This window comes from Alligator mississippiensis, chromosome 1 (genome assembly GCF_030867095.1).
Source record: "Alligator mississippiensis isolate rAllMis1 chromosome 1, rAllMis1, whole genome shotgun sequence".
NCBI classification, from domain to species: domain Eukaryota; kingdom Metazoa; phylum Chordata; order Crocodylia; family Alligatoridae; genus Alligator; species Alligator mississippiensis.
In genome coordinates this window covers 3,256,689-3,277,789 of record NC_081824.1, presented here as the reverse complement: position 1 = coordinate 3,277,789, position 21,101 = coordinate 3,256,689, and the positions used below count along the sequence as shown (strand labels likewise).

At 50.1% G+C, this 21,101-nt stretch overlaps 1 protein-coding gene across 2 annotated transcripts in view; it reads left to right on the top strand.

The window, feature by feature from the left end:
- The window catches only part of LOC106737201 (nuclear GTPase SLIP-GC), a 61,484-nt gene that overhangs the window by 6,631 nt on the left and 33,752 nt on the right, over positions 1-21,101 (top strand). For both annotated transcript variants that reach the window (XM_059727941.1, XM_059727944.1), the window contains exons 2-8: positions 639-791; positions 3,282-3,383; positions 4,115-4,214; positions 5,002-5,224; positions 10,463-10,690; positions 15,569-15,784; positions 16,429-16,604. In XM_059727941.1, the coding sequence (XP_059583924.1) occupies positions 764-791; positions 3,282-3,383; positions 4,115-4,214; positions 5,002-5,224; positions 10,463-10,690; positions 15,569-15,784; positions 16,429-16,604 (1,073 nt within the window). In that variant the 5' untranslated portion in view covers positions 639-763. The remainder of the gene's footprint in view (positions 1-638; positions 792-3,281; positions 3,384-4,114; positions 4,215-5,001; positions 5,225-10,462; positions 10,691-15,568; positions 15,785-16,428; positions 16,605-21,101) is intronic.

The window sequence follows — 21,101 nt, the reverse complement described above, 5'->3', positions numbered from 1 at the left end:
AAGGGTGGCTTCTTCTCCTGTGTACACTCCTAGCAAGCATCAGGGTGGGGGGGCATGTGCCCCCTGGGCGAGGGCAGGCTGCTGCTGCTGCAGGCTTTGGTGCCAAACTTTGGTGCTTTGACACTGTTCCTCCTGATAGGGAGCTGTTTGTCAGATCAGGTCTCCTTCCTGATTCAATGGGGGGGACCCTTCCTTGTTTGGATTTGGGGACCACGATCTTCCACAAGGTATTGACCGTGTCATAGCCTTCAGAGTTTGCGTGGTGCTGGGCTTGTCCTGATTCAGCTGCCAGGGGAGCCACCACAAGAGACATCTCTGGTGTGAACAGGATAAATTGTCCTGAGCTGTGGCTTTTGCCAGTGCAGGTCACCTGGGGTCCAAACAGGGGGGCAGCTCCACAGGTACAAGGAAGAGCTTTCCTTGCATGCACAAAAGGGTTTGCACTGATGCAGCCATGCTGTAGCCTGGAGTGGTGAAGCCCCCCATGCAGATAGGACCATAGCGTGGCCAGGCTCCAAGCATCCCACGTAACAAGGGAAGTGCTGGGCAGGGTGAGAACAGCACCAGCCAGGGCCTGGTGGGTTAAACACAAAGCAGAGGGGCTGAAGAAGGCAATGGCAACCTGTTCTTTCCCTCAGAAACTCTGATATCCTGTTGGGTCACTCTCACCACGTTCCAGTCTGAATACTTCCTGGCCTCAAAGGGCAGGAACAGCCCAGTGTGAACCAGCACCCCCTGCCCATTTTGGAGATCATTTGGTAGGATGGCAAGCAACGCACTTGAATCCCCAGGTAAGAACGTGCCCTGTATGGTGGTCACAGTAGCACACAGAGGGAGAGAGCTGCCCAGCTGCCCGCACTGATTTATGTGAACTAGTTTGCATCCAGTTCCATTGCTAACCCTTCCCTCTCCCTTGCTCATCATAACATTCAGTAATGGGAAACTGTGCACACTTGGTCTGAGACCAGAGGGAAGGGCTCGAGGTACAAGAACAAGCCATTTTGCCCAGGGGTGGCCAACCTGCAGCATGATGCCACAAGTCACAGGAGCACCCTCTGTGCATGGCATGTAGTAGCTCAGTTGGGTGCAGGCAGCACAGCAGTAGACAGGGCAGAAAGTCAAGATGCAGAATGGAGAGAGAGCACAGGGGAAGAAGCAGAACAGATGGGGAGCACAGCTGGGAGCAGAAAGCAGAGCAGCAGATCAGACAGCGGTGGGCACTTCAGAAGGGTATGGGACTAATTAGGCCCCACTGGTTTATTCCCTCTCAGCCATCTTGGCCTGAATCCCTTGGTGCTTTGGCCCTCACTGTACAAAGGAGCGGAGGACATGTTCTGTGCCCTGCTCTTTGCCTGTCTCATCCTTGCAGGGTGCAAGTTCTTAGCACCTGTGAGTATAGCATGTAGTACAGGGCCTCGATCTTGGCCTACAAGTGCTGGTGTGTGTAAGAAACCACTATGGGCTTGGGCGCAGAAACAGACTGGTGTCCCCTGATGCCTTCTGTGATGAGCAGGCATCCTGGTTTTTACTGATAAAAAAAAAAAAGAATTCCATATTCTCTGATTAAAAAACAAACAAACGCCAAATCCACACTTTTCCATGATTAGTGGTGCCTCATTTTAATCACACAAAAATGTGGATTTGGGGTTATTTTTTAAATCAGAATATGGGATTTTGTTTTTTTAAATCAGAGAAAACTAGGATCCCTGGTAACAAGCTGCCTAGTATCTTACTCAGCCTTGTTCCCCAAGCCATCTGTAGACAAGTCACGCTCACACAGGGATGGGCAAAATACCACCTGCCAAGCACTTTCATCCAGGCTGCAGGGCCCCCCAACAAATTGTGCCCTGCTCAGCCCTTGTGCCCACGTGTACACACAGCCCCAAAAACATACCCTATCACCTGGCTCCTACTCTCATGGGTGGAAAGGCCTGGCCGGCCAGCGTGCAACTTCTGTGCTGGGCTGCTGCTGCCACTGCTGTAGCCCCCGGGGACCTGCTCCACTTCCCTGGTCTCCTGCTTGCTCCAGGCAGCAGGTAGGGAAGCAGCAGAGGTGGGGCTGCAGCGGGGTGGGAGTGAGAAGCCCATGCCCAAGTGGACAGGGGAAGGTGGCAGCATGGAGCTGGGGTGGGCAGCGTGTGGGTGTGAGGACCCCTCTGCGCATCCCCAGCAGGCGGTGGCAGCAGCAGCAGAAGATGCAGGTGGGGTGCTCAGGGCACAGGCACTTGGTGGGGTGTGGCTGTGACCAGGGCTGCACATTGCGGCGAGAGGCACAGCCTCTGTGTGAGCTGCCTGTATCACTGGCACTCCCTGCCACGCACTTGCACAGCACAGGAGGGAGGCCCCACATGCTGGAGCTAGCTGCCTTCCATGCCAGGGCTGTGCTGCAGGGGAGGGAAGCCCCCTGCCTTCCCCTGTGGGGCAGGAAAAGCAGTCAGCTCCAGTGCCTGGGGCTTCTCTCTTGTGCCGTGCAGCCCCGGCAGGGAAGGCAGCCAGCTCTAACACGTGGGCTTCCCTCCCTGCTGTACAAGTGCAGGGGCTGTGCATGAGTGACAGGGAGCGCCAGCGATATCGGTGGCCTGGAGGAGGCTGCGCCCCTCGCTGTGATGCACAGCACTGGCTGGAGCCATGTCCTGCCAGGCATTAGTGCCCTGAACACCCTGAGTGCCCTGCCTGCTGCTGCTGTGCCAGGGGGAGCGTGTGTAGGGGGGTCCTCACAGCCCCCCATCCTCCCACACATCCACACCCTGCCCCCACAACCCTCCACTATCTTGCCACATGCACATACCTCCCACACTCCACCATACACACCCTCACATACCATGCACATACATACCACGTACACACATGCCCACACCCTACTATACACCCCCCCACAATATACAAAACTAAGAATTTGTTTTTTGAATTATCATGCAATCATCTCTATATACACTGTGCGAGCACAAATGACAAAAATATTTTCTGTAATAAAATTAAACTTCGTTATAGTCAGTGTTTGACTTTTAGTGTATAATTTGGATTTTTTCTGGTTCTAAAATGGCAACCCCCCCATGGAGTACTCCCGGGGGCAAGGGGAGGGACTTCTGGTGGCAAAGTTTGGGAATTAGGGGGTAGGACTTCCAATCCCAAGATGATGACAAGGGGGTGGGCAACTGTCAAAGGGCGGAGCTACCCATGTGGCCCTTGATAGCTCACCAAAATTTGTTAAGCAGTCCTCCGCTCAAAATAATGGCCCGCCCCTGCACTAACAGGGCACTCTTGCTCTTTCACCTGCCAAGGTGCCCACTGGGGAGACGCAGTAGAAATACCTGCAAAGAAAAAGAGAAGGACTTTCAAGTACAAAAGCTTTTTGGTGGAGGAGAAAGAGCTCCTGATGCAGTGTGAGTATGGAAACCTGCCAGGCCCTGCTGACCTTAGGGGACCTTAGGGGTGCCAGGGTCACACCTGAAAGATGCAGGGGTGGCAGAGGACAAATCTGGACCCCCCCCCCCTCCATGTGTTGGGAAGGACAGAAGCCACTCTCCATCCTCGGGTTGGGGTGTAGGACTGCACTTGCTCATCTCCATGTGGCTGCACTGCTCTGTGCCACAGACAGGGTCATCTCAGAGCCCCAGAACAGACTAGCTCTGCCCATGCATAGGTGCCCCATCCAAAGGAGCCTCCATGATGAGTGTTGGCTGGGGAAGGCAGCATCTCTCCTTTGGGCTTGTCCCACTGCTTGGCATCCAGCAGAAGCACCAGTTGGAGTTTGGCCACAACTAATACAGTACCTTACTTTTAAATGTCCTCTGAATGAGGCTGCATCAGCACAGCCAACCCTGGGAGCACATTGGGGCTCGAAGGGCAGTCAAGAGCTTCTGTTGATTGGCACCAAGTATTTGCTTAAACTTCACTTAAAAGCTTGACAGATTCTGCAGCCTCTCTCCGGACTCTGTTCCAATGGCGATGCACAGTGAGCTCAGCCTAAATCGCCCTGTTTTACTTTAGTCCATGTTGAACTGGGAAGTCTCCCATCCTCACACTGAGCTGTTGAACTGGTGTGATCCAGCCACATCCCAGATGGACGGGGGCAGCTGTAGGTCTGACAACGGGATGATATTCTCTTTTGCAGATGAAAAGCTGGAATCCAGGACGAGGAAAATCCTGAAAGACTCAACTATGGACAAATTCTTTTCAAACTTGCGTTGCATGCCAGAGGCCTCTTATATCCTGTGAGTCTGCAGCCCAGTGTCTTCCCCATCACTTGAGGGATTTGGACACTAGTCAGTAGTCACACAGGTTTCACTGCCCTGCCCTGGGGGAAGATCCATGTCATAGCAGGCAGATCTACCGCTGAACTCCTGCTGTGGACTTGAACTCTCACTCCATGTCTGGCACCTGACACCTGCCGTATCAGCTGCCCTTTTAGAGGACGTGCAAGACCCTGTGGTTACAGGCCATCCCTGCTGCAGAGAGGCTCCATTCCTCTGCCTGCTGGCCCTGTGCATCTGCTAGAAGAGGGGATGCAGTCCTGCAATGTGTCCCCTTCTCACCATCATGCTCCCCCAGGGTCCAGGAGGTGACTGAAGCCTGCAGCCAGGGGTGAGCAAAGGGTAGGCAATGGTACAGGGCATGACTGCCTGCAGCTGTGGCCTTACTTAACTCCCTGGTGAGACTCCCAGACAGGAATCAGGCTGCACAGCCTTTTCCAAATTCAGTGAACAGTTTTGTCTTCCCCACTGTATCCCATTACAGGGCCAAACCTTGCCCTGAACTTCAGGGGCAGCAGGTCTGATCCAGTGTCAGTGGGAAAGGGTCAATCATTGACTCCAGGGGGAGGGGTTTGCATTAGGCACAGAGCAGACTAGGCCTCTGACAGTCTCCACTTAATGGATCTTTTTGAATATATTATCAATGGGAGCATTTCTATTGGTGAAGGGGAAATCTGCCTGGCTCTTCCCATGTATGTGGAGCTTCTTCAGTCATCCAACCCCTTTTCTGTTTCCTCTGTGCCCCCAGGGACCGCTTCTTCAAGCTGATGGAAAAGACCTCCTTGGACCCCATTTACATTGGGCTCTTTGGCAGCACTGGGGCTGGGAAGACTTCGCTGCTCAACACCATCTTGGAGAAGCGGTTCTTCTTGCCGGTGTCAGGGAGTACTGTGTGCACCTCATGCGTGGTGGAAATCCACACCAGCCGGGCTGAGTCCTATGAGGCAAAAATTCACCTCTTCTCAGACGAGGTAAGCCATGGGTTGATTTTTAGCCACCCCCCACTTAAAGGAAGGTCTGCCTTCTGCAAGGGAATCAGGGGATTGGGGTTGCCTGGCAAGGCAGGTTTCTGCACGGTGACTTCCTTTCCCTAAACATAGAGATAAGAATGCTACCTGAGCCCCTTGTCTCCTTCTCCCTTGTGCCCAGAGCCTGGCTGTCATTTTTGATCTGCTCAGGTTTGCTCCTGACATGATTATTGCCCACATGGATGAGTAGAGGTTGTAGCCAGAGGAACAAATGATCTTGGGCAGTATTTCCATAACATCTTGAATTCAGGTTTCTGGCAGAGAGTAGAGCTTCTGAGAATAGAGCTCTGGTTGGCAGACAGGAATCACCCACCATTGCCACCACCCCACTTTGCTTTCTCTCGGTGGCTGTAGCCTTGTTACCAGATTTGCCGATTACTTTGGGGTGTGCTCATTTATTAGGGATAGTTTCTAGGGTCTTGGTGATTCTGTCAATGTGCTGCTTGTGTTACTATACGGAGCTGTATCTTTCCCTTCTGCAAGCCCTCACCCGCAATGGAGCTATCTTGCAGGACTCAATCTCAATGGGGCTGGGTTCCTCCAGTCACCAAATCAGTCATACACACAAACACACACAAATTAACATGACACGCCTGACCCGGCCAGGTTGATCAGCATGGACAGGTTGACACCCTCATATGCCAAGAATCAGTTCATCAGAGCAACAATAAAATGCAGTCAGACACAAGCACACAGGTAACCAGAATCCCTCTGAATCCGGCTGGGTGTCCAGCTGACACCCTCGTGGGCCAGCATTCAGTTCATAAGGGCACGTCTGAGTCAAACTGAGTCAATCAGCCTGTACAAGCTGATCCCCTTATGTGTTTCAAACTCAGCACGTCCCAATCTTTGGCCTCTTGATAAGCAGACCCCACAATATTTTTGGGCTTCACAGGGATCTTTAGCTTAGGTAAAAGAAGCATTGCTGCAGAGCATGAGAGGAAAGGGAAGCAGAGAAGGAAAAATATACCCAGTTACTACCAGTTTGACTATAAAAGTTATTTATTGCTAGGCATATGAAATATATAATGGTACTAGTAGTAATAGACATGCAAAAGAAAAACAACCTCAAACAATTGCAGTACTACCCTGGTTACACTAAGTATTTGGGGAAACTTAGCTCAAGCTTAACTAATATAGTTCAGGTTCAGAAGTTTATGCCTAGAGAGAAGAGAGAGATAGAGAGCGAGCGTTGGGATCTCACCAGTCCAAGGTACTCAGGCTACAGAGCTGACAGGCAAAGTCCATAGCACAGTTCTTGAAGAGAGACAATCTGTTCTTCCAGCGTCCCAAAAACGACAGGGGATGGTGTCAGCACAGGAGTTTTCTTCTTCTTTCTTCTTCTTTCTTCTTCTTTTTCTTGAAGCACACACTTTTTACAGATTTTTATACCCTCTGTTCAGCTGCTTCAAAGCATCCTTAATTGTGTAAATCATTGTCTTTTTTATTGACAAGGGGTTATCTGGTTTGGAACATCTCAAAAAACTGATTGATAATCAGGAAACGCGTAAGATTAGGGAGTAACCAAATACTTGGGAGCCAGCTTGAAATTCCCATGGATGGCAGATATACTGATGGGATATCTTATGGTTTCTTTTGGATTTTTACTTGTTGTGCACAAGCCTCAGCTTAGCATGACTTTTCCAGATCTTACTATAGTCTTTTAACAGACTTAAAGCAATTATTGGGGTATTCATAACCTTTTGTGGAGAGGACTCCCACCAGTCGTCTCGGGAAAGATACGACAACACCTGTGATTAGGGCTCCAACGGGCTGGACACTATGATGAACCCTTAACCATTGTTCAAATGTTGCCCATACCCCCTCGGACTCGGTCTCTTGCCTCAGCATTCCCTAACCCGGCAACCGAGTTTTAGTCAATTAAGTTTAAATAGGCCTCCCATAGTGGGACCGGGGAATGTATGGCCCGAGATGCCTATTAAACTTAGAGCTGTGTGTGTGGGTCTGGGGGGCGGAAAGTCCTTAGTAAATCCAGATTAGAACTGGTCTGATAAATGCTGAGCTGGGTGTGTGTGAACATGAGTTGATTAACATTTGGAGCACAGATTCCCCATCATGCAGTCCTCCCCTGCTTATCTGGTCCCAGAATTCATTGCAATCTCTGCTTCAGGCTTTCTGTTCTCTATCTCTCATATAAATGAATGGTCATCTGGTTCCATCTCAGATGAAAATGAGAACTAGTGCAGTTGTTTCACTCTTGTCACCATTATCTGGACGGTCTTAGGTGTGTCTCTCACTGCATCTTAATCAGTTTCATTTATGTAGAGGAAGGGAGGGAGGGGGGTGAGTCCATGTGAGTCAGACAGACTGCATCCTGTGCCAGGGTTGCCCAAGAGCACACAGCTGAGACGTAACAGCCTTGATACTGGCCCACTAGGGGGAATGCCATACTGGATCTGGTACTGGCAATGGGGGATGACATGGTAGGGGACCTACAGATCGGTGGCCATCTGGGGGACAGTGATCACCTAATAATAGAATTCACCATAAGACGTCGAGTGGGTAAGGTAACTAGTAGGGTGAAAGTGCTAGACTTTAGGAAAGCAGATTTCAATGAACTCAGGCGATTAGTCAAGGATGCACTGCAGAGTAGGAGTTTTGAAGAGATGGGAGCCCAAGAAGGGTGGCTGTGCCTTAAGGAAACGATCCTTCGGGCACAAAGCGAGACGATCCCGATGCAAGGAAAAAGAGGGAAATGGGCCAGGAGACTTCCTTGGCTGACCAGAGAAATCCAGGGCAGCCTAAGGGCCAAAAGGGGAGCACATAAAAAGTAGAAACAGGGAGAAATCACCAAAGACAAATATACCTCCTCTGCTCGCGCTTGTAGGGAGGCAGTTAGGCGGGCCAAAGCTACCATGGAGCTGAGGATGGCAACCCAAGTAAAAGACAACAAGAAATTGTTTTTTAGATATATAGGGAGTAAAAGGAAGGCCCAGGGAGGAATAGGACCCCTGCTAAATGGGCAGAAACAATTGGTGACGGACGGGGGGACAAGGCTGAACTCCTCAACGAGTTCTTTGCCTCAGTGTTCCTAAGCGAGGGGCACGACAAGTCTCTCACTGGGGTTGTAGAGAGGCAGCAGCAAGGCGCCAGACTGCCATGCGTAGACCCTGAGATGGTGCAGAGTCACTTGGAAGAACTGGATGCCTTTAAGTCAGCAGGCCCGGATGGGCTGCACCCGAGGGTGCTGAAGGCACTGGCCAACATCATTGCAGAGCCACTGGCGGGAATATTTGAACACTGGTGGTGCACAGGCTAAATCCCAGAGGAGTGGAAAAGGGCCAATGTGGTCCCCATTTTCAAGAAGGGGAGGAAGGAGGACCCGGGCAACTATAGGCCAGTCAGTCTCACCTCCATCCTTGGCAAAATCTTTGAAAAAATTATCAAGGCTCACATTTGTGAGAGCCCGGCAGGACAAATCATGCTGAGGGGAAACCAGCACAGGTTCGTAGCAGGCAGATCGAGCCTGACCAATCTAGTCTCTTTTTATGACCGCGTTACGAAACGCCTAGACACTGGAGGAGGGGTGGATGTCGTATACTTAGACTTCAGGAAGGCCTTCGATACGGTATCCCACCCCATACTGGTGAACATGTTAAGAGGCTGTGATGTGGATGACTGCACAGTCCGGTAGGTGGCGAATTGGCTGGAGGGTCGCACCCAGAGAGTCGTGGTGGATGGGTCGGTCTCGACCTGGAAGGGTGTGGGCAGTGGGGTCCTGCAGGGCTCGGTCCTGGGACCGATACTCTTTAATGTCTTCATCAGCGACTTGGACGTGGGAGTGAAATGTACTCTGTCCAAGTTTGCAGATGACACAAAGCTATGGGGAGAAGTGGACATGCCGGAGGGCAGGGAACAGCTGCAGGCAGACCTGGACAGGTTGGACAAGTGGGCAGAAAACAACAGGATGCAGTTCAACAAGGAGAAACGCAAAGTGCTGCACCTAGGGAGGAAAAATGTCCAGCACACCTACAGCCTAGGGAATGACCTGCTGGGTGGCACGGAAGTGGAAAGGGATGTTGGAGTCCTAGTGGACTCCAAGATGAACATGAGCCGGCAGTGTGACGAAGCCATCAGAAAAGCCAATGGCACTTTATTGTGCATCAGCAGATGCATGACGAATAGGTCCAAGGAGGTGATACTTCCCCTCTATCGGGCGCTGGTCAGACCGCAGTTGGAGTACTGCGTCCAGTTCTGGGCGCCCCACTTCAAGAATGATGCGGATAACCTGGAGAGGGTCCAGAGAAGGACAACTCGTATGGTCAAGGGCCTGCAGACCAAGCCCTACGAGGAGAGACTAGAGAAACTGGACCTTTTCAGCCTCTGCAAGAGAAGGTTGAGAGGCGACCTTGTGGCTGCCTATAAGCTCATCACGGGGGCACAGAAGGGAATTGGTGAGGTTTTATTCACCAAGGCGCCCCCGGGGGTTACAAGAAATAATGGCCACAAGCTAGCAGAGAGCAGATTTAGATTGGACATTAGGAAGAACTTCTTCCCAGTTCGAGTGGCCAAGGTCTGGAACGGGCTCCCAAGGAAGGTGGTGCTCTCCCCTGCCCTGGGGGTCTTCAAGAGGAGGTTAGACGAGTATCTAGCTGGGGTCATCTAGACCCAGCACTCTTTCCTGCCTATGCAGGGGGTTGGACTTGATGATCTATTGACGTCCCTTCTGACCCTAACATCTATGAATCTATATATCTATGAATCCTCCCAGTCTTTGGAGTGCATGGCTTCATCTAGTCTCCTAGTGGATGCTGCTCCTTCTCCTCTGATGCCCAGGGTTTGTACCTGTTTTTCACTTAAAATATTGGGGCCTCAGAAGTGCATCACTGGCGGGCTCATTCCAGAGGTGACCAGCTGCCAGCTTCCATTCTTCTGAGCATCCAGTTTCTGTTCATCCCCTGATGCTTCCCCTTACTGATATCACCCCTCTGCTCAGCATGACAGTAATTCTTTAACTATTTTGACTTGAACCTCATTAAAGTATTAGATACCAATCCCTCCCACTCAAATGCTAGACACCCCTAAACTAAACTTGCTGCCACCATACTTATAACCCTAATCAAACCCAGTTGTAATGGCTGAATGATTGTGTGACAATTGTATCTAGGTCCAGACACTCAAGGGGAATAACAGTCTGTTCACCCTGATCTGCTCTGGCAGGAATGGAGGGTGGAAATGGAGAAGCTGGTGAAGCTTGCACAGAAATGTGGGGATGATGCTGATAATGGTGATGATGATGATGATGATGATGATGACGACGAGGGAAAGGAAGCCATTCGAAAGCTCCGGGCCATATATGGTAATAATGCCGAAACCAAAAGTTATGAAGAGTTGCTAAAGGCAAAGCCAGTGACAGATAAAAGATACATTCTTCACCAAGGAAATGAGGTGAGCGTGTTCCCAGACTTGAAGGCCAGGAGGGAGGTTTTTTTTTTACAGTTAGCCTGACGTATGAAACCCAGACTGGAGAACCTCACGCAGAGATCCCTGCTTTGAGTCTGATAACTTGCAGACATCTTTGGAGCTTACATGTCTCTGTTAGAAAGATGACTGGCCTCAGACATCTGTTAGAAAGACATCTACTCCAACCCTTGGAAACTGGTAAAGTCCCCTTTCTGCATATCCATCTATTTGTTTGCTCTTTTTTACAAGGATCAAAGTTCAATAGGTGCTGGTTTCAGCTTTCACTGAAATAGTCTGGCTTCTCTCAGTGTGGATGTGTGATGGGTTTTTCCAGAGAACCTGGGATAGGCCAAACTCAGGGCAAAGTGTTTCCTTTCTTTGTGAATCCATTGTGGAATCCCTGTGGTGATTAGTTCAATCTGTCCCATTGAGGGAAAGAGACTCTCTTGTCCCCTTCATCCCTAGCAGAAGAGCAGCCTCAGCTACACCATCCAACCCAAGTATTTTCCCTCTAGAAAATATGATTTAATTGAAATGAAAAGATCTTGCAGGCAAAAATCAGTTTGGGAAAATTGCTTTGATTTTTGGGGGGTTGGAAAATGCAACCAAATGCACTTCATTTTGTGCCCTCTTTTTGAAATGACTGTTTTCATTTATTTTTAGTTTTTAAATGTGTTCTCATTCTTAGATTTTGCAGGGGTTCATTCCCTCCCTTCTGTCCCCAAACTGCAAAGTGAGCTGTCTTGTGAAACTGATGGCTGAAGTGTTTCTTTTCTGATAAGGGGTACTGGTCTGTGCAGAGACTCGTGTAAACCTCTGTCCCGGAAAAGCCTAGGAGGCTGTTCCTCAACAAAGAGCTTGTGGCAGGCTAGCAAGGGGTGCTGTGTCACCGAGCCACTCACCTCACTGTGCCCGACCAAAGCAAGCTTTGGATGGTTCCCCACATGTGCCAACTTCTGGCCAATCCCCTTCCTGGAGCATACCCACCAGCCTGGCATAACCACTGCCGCCACCTGGGGTCTGGTCTTTGTTCAAGCTCTGTGGTCTCTGGAGTACACAGGCCTTGTAGACCTTAAGAGTGCTTAACCCACCATGAGATTTTGGTGTGCCTCCTTTAGTCTGAAGCATAAAGGGTAGCCTCCCTTAGTCAGCTGCAGAAAGGGAGCAAAAAGTCTTGCACAATCCCTCTCAAACATGTACAATAAGGCTTGCTATAAGGCTTTAATGCTTGGAGAGGGATGGCTTAGACAAGGAATACAAACCAAAAGGAGCATGGGAAACAAGCAGGATGAACTAGCGCTCCTGCTTGCACAAAACACCTATGACTTAGTGGGGCTAACGGAAACCTGGTGGAATTCTTCCCACGACTGGGCGGTACATATTGAGGGTTATAGATTGTACAGAAAGGACAGGGTGGGGAAAAAGGGGGCAGGGGTTGCGCTCTATGTCAATGAGCAATATATATCAACCCTCATCAAGATGGAATCGAAGGATGAGGAAGTAGAAGGATTGTGGGTTAGGTTACATGGGGGCAAGGAGAAAAGGATTTGGTGGTAGGGGTCTGCTACAGACCCCCACATCAAGGGGAAGAAAGGGATTCGGGGCTCCTGAGGCAGCTCTTGGAGACCATAAAAGCTAAAGAGGCGGTAGTCATGGGGGACCTAAACTACCCAGACATCTGCTGGGAGATGCAGATGGCAAAGTCCCACCGTTCACACAGGTTTCTAACCTGTGTCCAGGACCTCCACCTGACACAGGAGGTACACGGTCCCACTAGGGGGAATGCCATACTGGATCTGGTATTGGCAACGGGAGATGACATGGTAGGGGACCTACAGATCGGCAGGCATCTGGGGGACAGTGATCACCTAATAATAGAATTCACCATAAGACATCGAGTGGGTAAGGTAACTAGTAGGGTGAAAGTGCTAGACTTTAGGAAAGCTGATCTCAATGCACTCAGGCGATTAGTCAAGGACGCACTGCAGAGTAGGAGTTTTGAAGGGATGGGAGCCCAAGAAGGGTGGCTGTGCCTTAAGGAAACGATCCTTCAGGCACAAAGGAGACGATCCCGATGCAAGGAAAAAGAGAGAAAGGGGCCAGGAGGCTTCCCTGGCTGACCAGAGAAATCCAGGGCAGCCTAAGGGCCAAAAGGGGAGCACATAAAAAGTGGAAACGGAGAGATCACCAAAGACGAATATACCTCCTCTGCTCGCGCTTGCAGGGAGGCAGTTAGATGGGCCAAAGCGACCATGGAGCTGAGGATGGCATCCCAAGTAAAGGACAACAAGAAATTGTTTTTTAGATATATAGGGAGTAAAAGGAAGGCCCAGGGAGGAATAGGACCCCTACTAAATGGGCAGAAACAATTGGTGACAGACAGGGGGGACAAGGCTGAACTCCTCAACGAGTTCTTTGCCTCAGTGTCCCTAAGTGAGGGACATGACAAGTCTCTCACCGGGTTTGTGGAGAGGCAGCAGCAAGGCGCCAGACTGCCATGCGTAGACCCTGAGATGGTGCAGAGTCACTTGGAAGAACTGGATGCCTTTAAGTCGGCAGGCCCGGATGGGCTCCATCCGAGGGTGCTGAAGGCACTGGCCGACATCATTGCAGAGCCACTGGCGGGAATATTCGAACGCTCGTGGCGCACGGGCCAAGTCCCGGAGGACTGGAAAAGGGCCAATGTGGTCCCCATTTTCAAGAAGGGGAGGAAGGAGGACCCGGGCAACTATAGGCCAGTCAGTCTCACCTCCATCCTTGGCAAAATCTTTGAAAAAATTATCAAGGCTCACATTTGTGGGAGCCAAGCAGGACAAATCATGCTGAGGGGAAACCAGCACGGGTTCGTGGCAGGCAGATCATGCCTGACCAATCTAGTCTCTTTTTATGACCAGGTTACGAAACGCCTGGACACAGGAGGAGGGGTGGATGTCGTATACTTAGACTTCAGGAAGGCCTTCGATACGGTATCCCACCCCATACTGGTGAACAAATTAAGAGGCTGTGATGTGGATGACTGCACAGTCCAGTGGGTGGCGAATTGGCTGGAGGGTCGCACCCAGAGAGTCGTGGTGGATGGGTCAGTCTCGACCTGGAAGGGTGTGGGCAGTGGGGTCCTGCAGGGCTCGGTCCTTGGACCGATACTCTTTAATGTCTTCATCAGCGACTTGGACGAGGGAGTCAAATGTACTCTGTCCAAGTTTACAGATGACACAAAGCTATGGGGAGAAGTGGACACGCCGGAGGGCAGGGAACAGCTGCAGGCAGACCTGGACAGGTTGGACAAGTGGGCAGAAAACAACAGGATGCAGTTCAACAAGGAGAAATGCAAAGTGCTGCACCTAGGGAGGAAAATGTCCAGCAAACCTACAGCCTAGGAAATGACCTGCTGGGTGGCACAGAGGTGGAAAGGGATCTTGGAGTCCTAGTGGACTCCAAGATGAACATGAGCCGGCAGTGTGACGAAGCCATCAGAAAAGCCAATGGCACTTTATCGTGCATCAGCAGATGCATGACGAATAGGTCCAAGGAGGTGATACATCCCCTCTATCGGGCGCTGGTCAGACCGCAGTTGGAGTACTGCGTCCAGTTTTGGGCGCCGCACTTCAAGAGGGATGCAGATAACCAGGAGAGGGTCCAGAGAAGGGCTGCTCGTATGGTTAAGGGCTTGCAGACCAAGCCCTACGAGGAGAGACGGGGCACCTGGACCTCTTCAGCCTCCGCAAGAGAAGGTTGAGAGGCGACCTTGTGGCTGCCTATAAGTTCATCACGGGGGCACAGAAGGGAATTGGTGAGGTTTTATTCACCAAGGCGCCCCCGGGGTTACAAGAAATAATGGCCACAAGCTAGCAGAGAGTAGATTTAGACTGGACATTAGGAAGAACTTCTTCACAGTTCGAGTGGCCAAGGTCTGAACGGGCTCCCAAGGGAGGTGGTGCTCTCCCCTGCCCTGGGGGTCTTCAAGAGGAGGTTAGATGAGTATCTAGCTGGGGTCATCTAGACCCAGCACTCTTTCCTGCTTTATGCAGCGGGTCGGACTCGATGATCTGTTGAGGTCCCTTCCGACCCTAACATCTTTGAATCTATGAGTCTATGAATTAAAAGATACTTTGAAAGAAAACTGCCCGGAGGAAAACAGTATACCAGGCTCGTGGGCCCTTTGAGTACGAGTTGGAAGACTTAGGTCTAAGCTACTGGCTGCAGGTCAGATAAATTACTCACACTTCCATCCAGAGGCTGACTGAGCCTGCTGTAGAGGCAGCATGGCTTCCTTGCTCTGTCCCCAAAACAAGTCGCCTGCTATTTTCTCATTGAGGGGCTGTTTTATACCACAGTTGTGACCTCATCACTAAGTTCCCACCAGAAGCAGCCCCATTGGCTGCTGACTGGGACTTCCAAATTACATCACCTTCCCAGGTGAGGGGACTAGTCATATGACCTATAATTTAGCAGCCAGTATTTGTACCCAGAGGGGGAGGGTTCTGGCTGCTGCATTACAGCAGAGAGGCAGACTGAGGGGGTGATGTCTCCACAGAGCTTCTAAGGGGGATCCTTACAAATTGAATCCACTTGGGGCTACATGAGCTTTCTGTCACACTCTTCAGTACTAGAAGGATGGGTCACATGCTATTCTGCCCTGTTTGCTCCAGCTGATGTAGCTGCATAGAGAAGGAGCACAGGTTTACTGTGTTCTAGTCGTAGTTCTGGTGATAACTCAGTGTGACCTTGGGCAAGTGCTTCTCCCTGAGAGAATGATGCTTCCACTTTCTCAGTCTCTCTGGGAGGAAGAACATACACCTGATTACTGTTTGCAGGGTCTTGTCACCACAGATGGCAGAGACTGATTGTATGATTGTCTCCCAGGCACACATTTCTAAAATACTGGATCCATACATCCGGTGTCAGAGGAACAAGGATAAGGGGGAACCAAGCCAGGATGGAGATGCACATCTCTGGCCCCTGATCAAGAAAGTGGAAGTGACAATCCCAAGACCTGATGTGATACCAGAAGGCGTCGTGTTTGTAGATATTCCAGGGACTGGAGATTTCAATGATAAACGGGACCAGATGTGGAAAGAGGTGACTTGTCAGCTGGGCTGTGTGGAGAAACCACTGAGCAGATGTTTGGCTGGGGAATGTTTATTATTCATATTTTGTTAAAGATTTCTTATTCATATTCAAATCCCAGTGGGAGAACTAGAGGGAAGATACAGAGGGCAGCACCACATTGTAGCTTAGGGAAAGAGCTAGCACAGTGGCTGGGAGCTGTGTCCATAACGGATGCTGGGGGTGTTCCCTAGACGTCCACTCCTGTGCTGCTCCATCTGGATCCATTGCTGCTCCTGTGCTCCCAGACAGGTGCAAAGGCCCATGGTGCCCTTCTCTGCCTGCAGAGAGACTGAGGCCTGGCCTCTCAAGTACAGACCCTGCAGTGATCACATGTGCCTCCATTCCCTCCGGGTGCTAGGCTGCTCCAGTGCACTTTCCTGAAGCTCTCCCACACATCTGGTCCAGACCTCCAGCCCAGCCTTGGAGGGCTTACATGCCTAAAAGTTCTGCTCCATTTACTAGAACTGGACATGTCTGGCTCACTGCTTTAAGGACAGGGAGCTCTTCACTTCTGCTGATGTGACTGGGATGGAAGAGGCTCAGCATCTCTCACAGGGTTCGGTCTTGTCTCTTTCTTTGTTTCTCAATGTGATTCACTTACTCCTTGTTTAAAGAGCATCAACGCATGTTCCGTCATTTGGATTATCAGTGGTATGGTCCGAGCCCAGGGGGAGAAAGTCCAGGAGACGCTGCTGGCAGAGAGCATCAAGGCTTACCAAGCTGGGAAGTGCAATGACATTACCCTGGTGGTCACAAAGTCCGATGACGTGAAATTCGAGGAGTACATGAGGTAACAGAATGACCCACCCTGTCTGGGTTGGGGTGCAGAGGGAAAAAATTCCTTTCCTTTAAGATTTATAATCTCCCTGCTTGCTTTTTGCCTGCCACCCCTTTTTGTAGTTCATGTTTGCTCATTGGATTCAAAAGCATCTGGAGATTGTTCTAGCAAATATTCAATGACCGGCACATGTAAGAAAAGTCCCCATGTAAGCAGGTTGGAAATGTGGGTGGACATTGGTGGCAGGTATCTTAGCCAGGGAATGTTGTTTTCCACAGAAAGTTTTGTCTTCAAGTCAACATGGAGAGCAGAGAACGGTGCTGCTCACAGCATGTTACTTGCTCAGTACTATTGCCCATAGGCCAGTGAAGGTTGAGGACCACTGCTCTGCAGCTTATGCTGAAAGACCCTGCTGTGTTAGACAAGGCGGTAGGAGGTTAAGTCAACCTGCCCATATGGCGCAGACACCACAGAACAGGGCTGAAAAGACTAATGAAGTGTGTCTGCCTTCATAGGAAATCTTGGTCTGTGCAGCATGGAAATGGCCAAAATGATCACTGGCTATTTGTGTAAGAACAAAAACAAATAAATAAATCCACCTTGTGAATCTCTTTTATTAGAACACTCATTTAAAAAAAAAATCTCTCTTCCATGATAGCATATTTCTAAGGCTAATACATCAGTGCAGTTGGCCTTCAGGTCCTCACGGGTTCATTTGGCCATGCACATTCATAGAAAGAGTGGGTCTGCAAGGCTTGTTCCAACATGCGAGCTGGAGGGACAATCGCCATGAATCCTTGGCAGGACAGGGTCAGTGTCACACATTCTTGAGCTGTCCTGGAACTATTCCTTAGCAAGCAGTAGGAGCTTTTATTTTCTCCATTGCTACAATGAGCAGCTAGTGACAGTCCCAGGTTCAGATCATGTTCTCCATCGGTCATACATCATGGAGGAAGGTGAGCCTCAGAAGAGGACTGCTCAAAAGAGGACTTGGGACTGGAACATGCAGGGAAAGGATAATCGGAGGATTTGATTGTACATCTGCCACCTTCCCTTCTGCCCCATCTGTATGCCTGAGAGAGAGAGAGAGTGAAAAAGGCAGTATGAGGAAGAGGCAGCAAAGACAATGTTGAAAGGCAGAATTGAATCAGAAGGACAGTTTTCAGAGCCCCTGGGAACTGAGAATGATCCCATGATATAGAATCATAGAAAATGAGAGTTGATGAGATCTCAGGAGGTCACATCTAGTCCAACCCCCTGTTCAAAGCAGGACTAGCCTCAACTACATCATCCCAGCCAAGGCTTTGTTTACCCAGGTCTTCAGCACCTCCAGTGATGGAGACTGCACCACCTCTCTAGGTAACCTGTTCCGGTGCTTCACCACCCTCCTACCAAGAAAGTTTTTCCTAATATCCAACCTCAACTTACCTTGCTGCAACTGGAGTCCATTGCTCCTTGTTCTGTCATCTGCCCCCACTGAGAACAGTCCAGCTCCATCCGCTTTTGAACCCCCACTTCATGTAGTTGAAGACTGCAACTAAATCCCCTCCTTTCTGAGGCCCAGTTCCCTCAGCCTCTCCTCACAAGTCATGTGCCCGAGTCCCCCAACCATTGTTGTTGCACTCCGCTGGACTGTAGTAGGGGGCCCCAAAACTGGACACAGGGCTCCAGATGCAGCCTCATCAGTGCCAAATAAAGGGGAAGAATCACGTCCCTGGATCTGCTGGCAAAGCTCCTACCAATGCAGCCCAGGATGCCATTAGCCTTCTTGGTAACACGGGCACACTGCTGGCTCCTGTTCAGCTTCTTGCCCACTGTCACCTGCAGGTGCTTTTCTGCAGAGCTGCTGCCCAGCCCGTCACCCCCAGCCTGCCCTGTTGCATGGGACTGTTCCCTCCTAAGTGCAGGATTTTGCACTTGTCCTTGTTGAACCTCATGAGATTTCTTTTGGGCCAAGGCTTCAATTTGTCAAGGTCACTCTGAATCCTAGCCTGACCCTCTAGCATATCTATTACTCCTTCCAGCTTGGTGTCATTTGCAAACTTGCTGAGGGTGCAGTCTGCCAACTTCCAGGTCATTGGTGAAGACATTCAACAAAACTGGCCCCGGGACTGACCCCTGGGGTACTCCACTTGATACCAGCTGCCAAGTAGACATCGAGCCTTTGATTACTACCCTCTGAGCCCAATGGTCAAGCCAGTTTTTGATCCACCTTACTGTCTGTCACTGCCGTGCACTGCAGTGAAGGGTACGAGATCTTTGAAGGCCGTCAGGCGGGTACTTATGACGCTTGGAGTGGAATTAGGCACAGATGCTTATCAGTTGTAAAGCAAGATTATTTACTCACGCCGTCAAGGTGGTGAAAGACGGAGGTCAGAGATATTTGGTTAGTTACAGCTTAAGGTTCGGAGGTCGGTCTGCATAAAAGTTCGGTGGTAGGGCAGAAAGGTCGGGCCGGCGGGTTGCTGATTTACGTCTTAAGATTGGGTCGAGACGCAAGGGGGGCACTGGCGAGTGATCAAGTTGTCAGTTACTCTGATACGTGTGATCAGATGTCTCCAAGGTTCGTACGGAGGTCCCCCTTTTTCACGGAAGTGAAGATGGGTTTTATTTGTATATTAGCCAATTGTTTTTCGCCACGTCATAAATTTAATTAGAATTGCCAATTGTATAGTGGTTTTTATTAGGGTGTTTGTCATAGGGACACTTCCCTGTCATTCCGACCAATTATAATGATTTATATAAAGCAAAGAAAGCAAAAGTTTTTATCTCTGTTAGTGGCGCAGTAATAAATTTCTTTTTGACATGCGCAGCAAAAAAACTGTTATTATCATCTTGTTAGTTAACCCTTAGTTACCTTGTATAGACTAAAACTATTTTGATTAATATTTCTTGTTTGTGGCATGGGCACTATTTAATTTGGTTGTGACACTGTCCATTCATCCAGCCCGGACTTCCTTAGCTTGCCTGGGAGGATGTTGTGGGAGACCGTATCAAAAGCCTTGCTGAAATCAAGGTATACCACATCCACCAGTGTCTCTGCATCCACAGACCCCGTCACCTCATCATAGAAGGCAGTCAGATGGGACTGGTGACTTGCCCCGGTGAATCCATGCTGACTGTTCCTAATCACCTTCTTCTCCTCCAAGTACTTAGATATGGTTTCTTTGAGGATCTGCTCTCTGATTTTTCCAGGGACTGAGGTGAGGTTGACTGGTCTGGAGTTCCCTGGATCCTCTTTCTTCCCTTTCTTAAATTTGGGCACTATGTTTGCCCTTCTCCAGTCATCCAGGACCTCTCCTGATTGCCATGAGTTTTCAAAGATAATGGCCAATGGCTCAGCAATCACATCAGCCAACTCCCTCAGCACCCTCGGGCGCATCTCATCTGGCCCCATGAACTTGTACACATCCAGCTTTTCTAAGTTGCCCCTAACCTGGTCTTTTACCACTGAGGCCTGCAGACATCCTCCCCAATCTCTGCTGCCCAGTGCACTGGTTTTTGAGCTGACCTTGCTTGTGAAGACTGAGGTGAAAAAGGCATTGAGCACTTCAGCCTTTTCCTCATCCTCTGTTGCCTCCCCCATTCAGGAAGGGACCCACACTTTCCCAGATCCTCCTCTTGCTACCAATGTACTTGTAGAAACCCTTCTTGTTACCTTTCACATCCCTTTCTAGCTGCAACTCCAATTGCACATTGGCCTTCCTGATTTCATCCCTGCATGACTAAGCAATGCTCTTATACGGCTCTCTAGTTATTTGTCCAAGTTTCCACTTCTTATAAGCTTCATTTTTAAATTTAATTTACTGAAGAGTTCCCTGCTAAGCCAAGCTGGTCTTCTGCCATACTTATTAGTTTTCCTGCACATCAGGATGGTTTGTTCCTGCACTCTCAGTAAGGCACCTTTCAAGTACAGGCAGTCCTCGACTTACAATGTTTTGAGTGACAACTGCACCCCTCTGATTTGGTCTAGGTGCTTTCTGGCGGCTTTAGAGCACATGCTCAGTTCAGACCATGGGGCGTGTCCCTGGGACTTGGGTGCTGGGCTGTGTTCACCCCCGAGGGAGGTCCTGACACTCACTTGCCATGACTTGGTCTTCCTTTCAGTAGTGGGACTCTCCCTTGTGGGATCCAGAGGAGCGGGGACCGGGTGCTGCCCTTTGCAGACGTTCTTGGGGCTCCACCTCCCCTACACCCCAGCTGTACGCTGGCCCTCAAGATGACAAGGTGGTGGATCGTCGGCCCATCTCTTCGATGTTCACTCCTGTTCTTGTCCCCTCTTGTCCATCCCTCGGTGTCTCTCTTTGTCCCAGGTGGGGACTGGTTCTTTCTCAACATTTGCTCTTGATCTTAACTTCAGAACATCACATTCCATGGAGCGAACAAGTTTGCTGTGTTGCTCATCTCCCTGAGGAACATCTGTCCAAACTTCCTTGGACACTTTCTTTAAGAAACCAGATGAGACTCCAGAAAAACCTGCAGCCAGGACTCCTGAGAAGACTCCAGCCA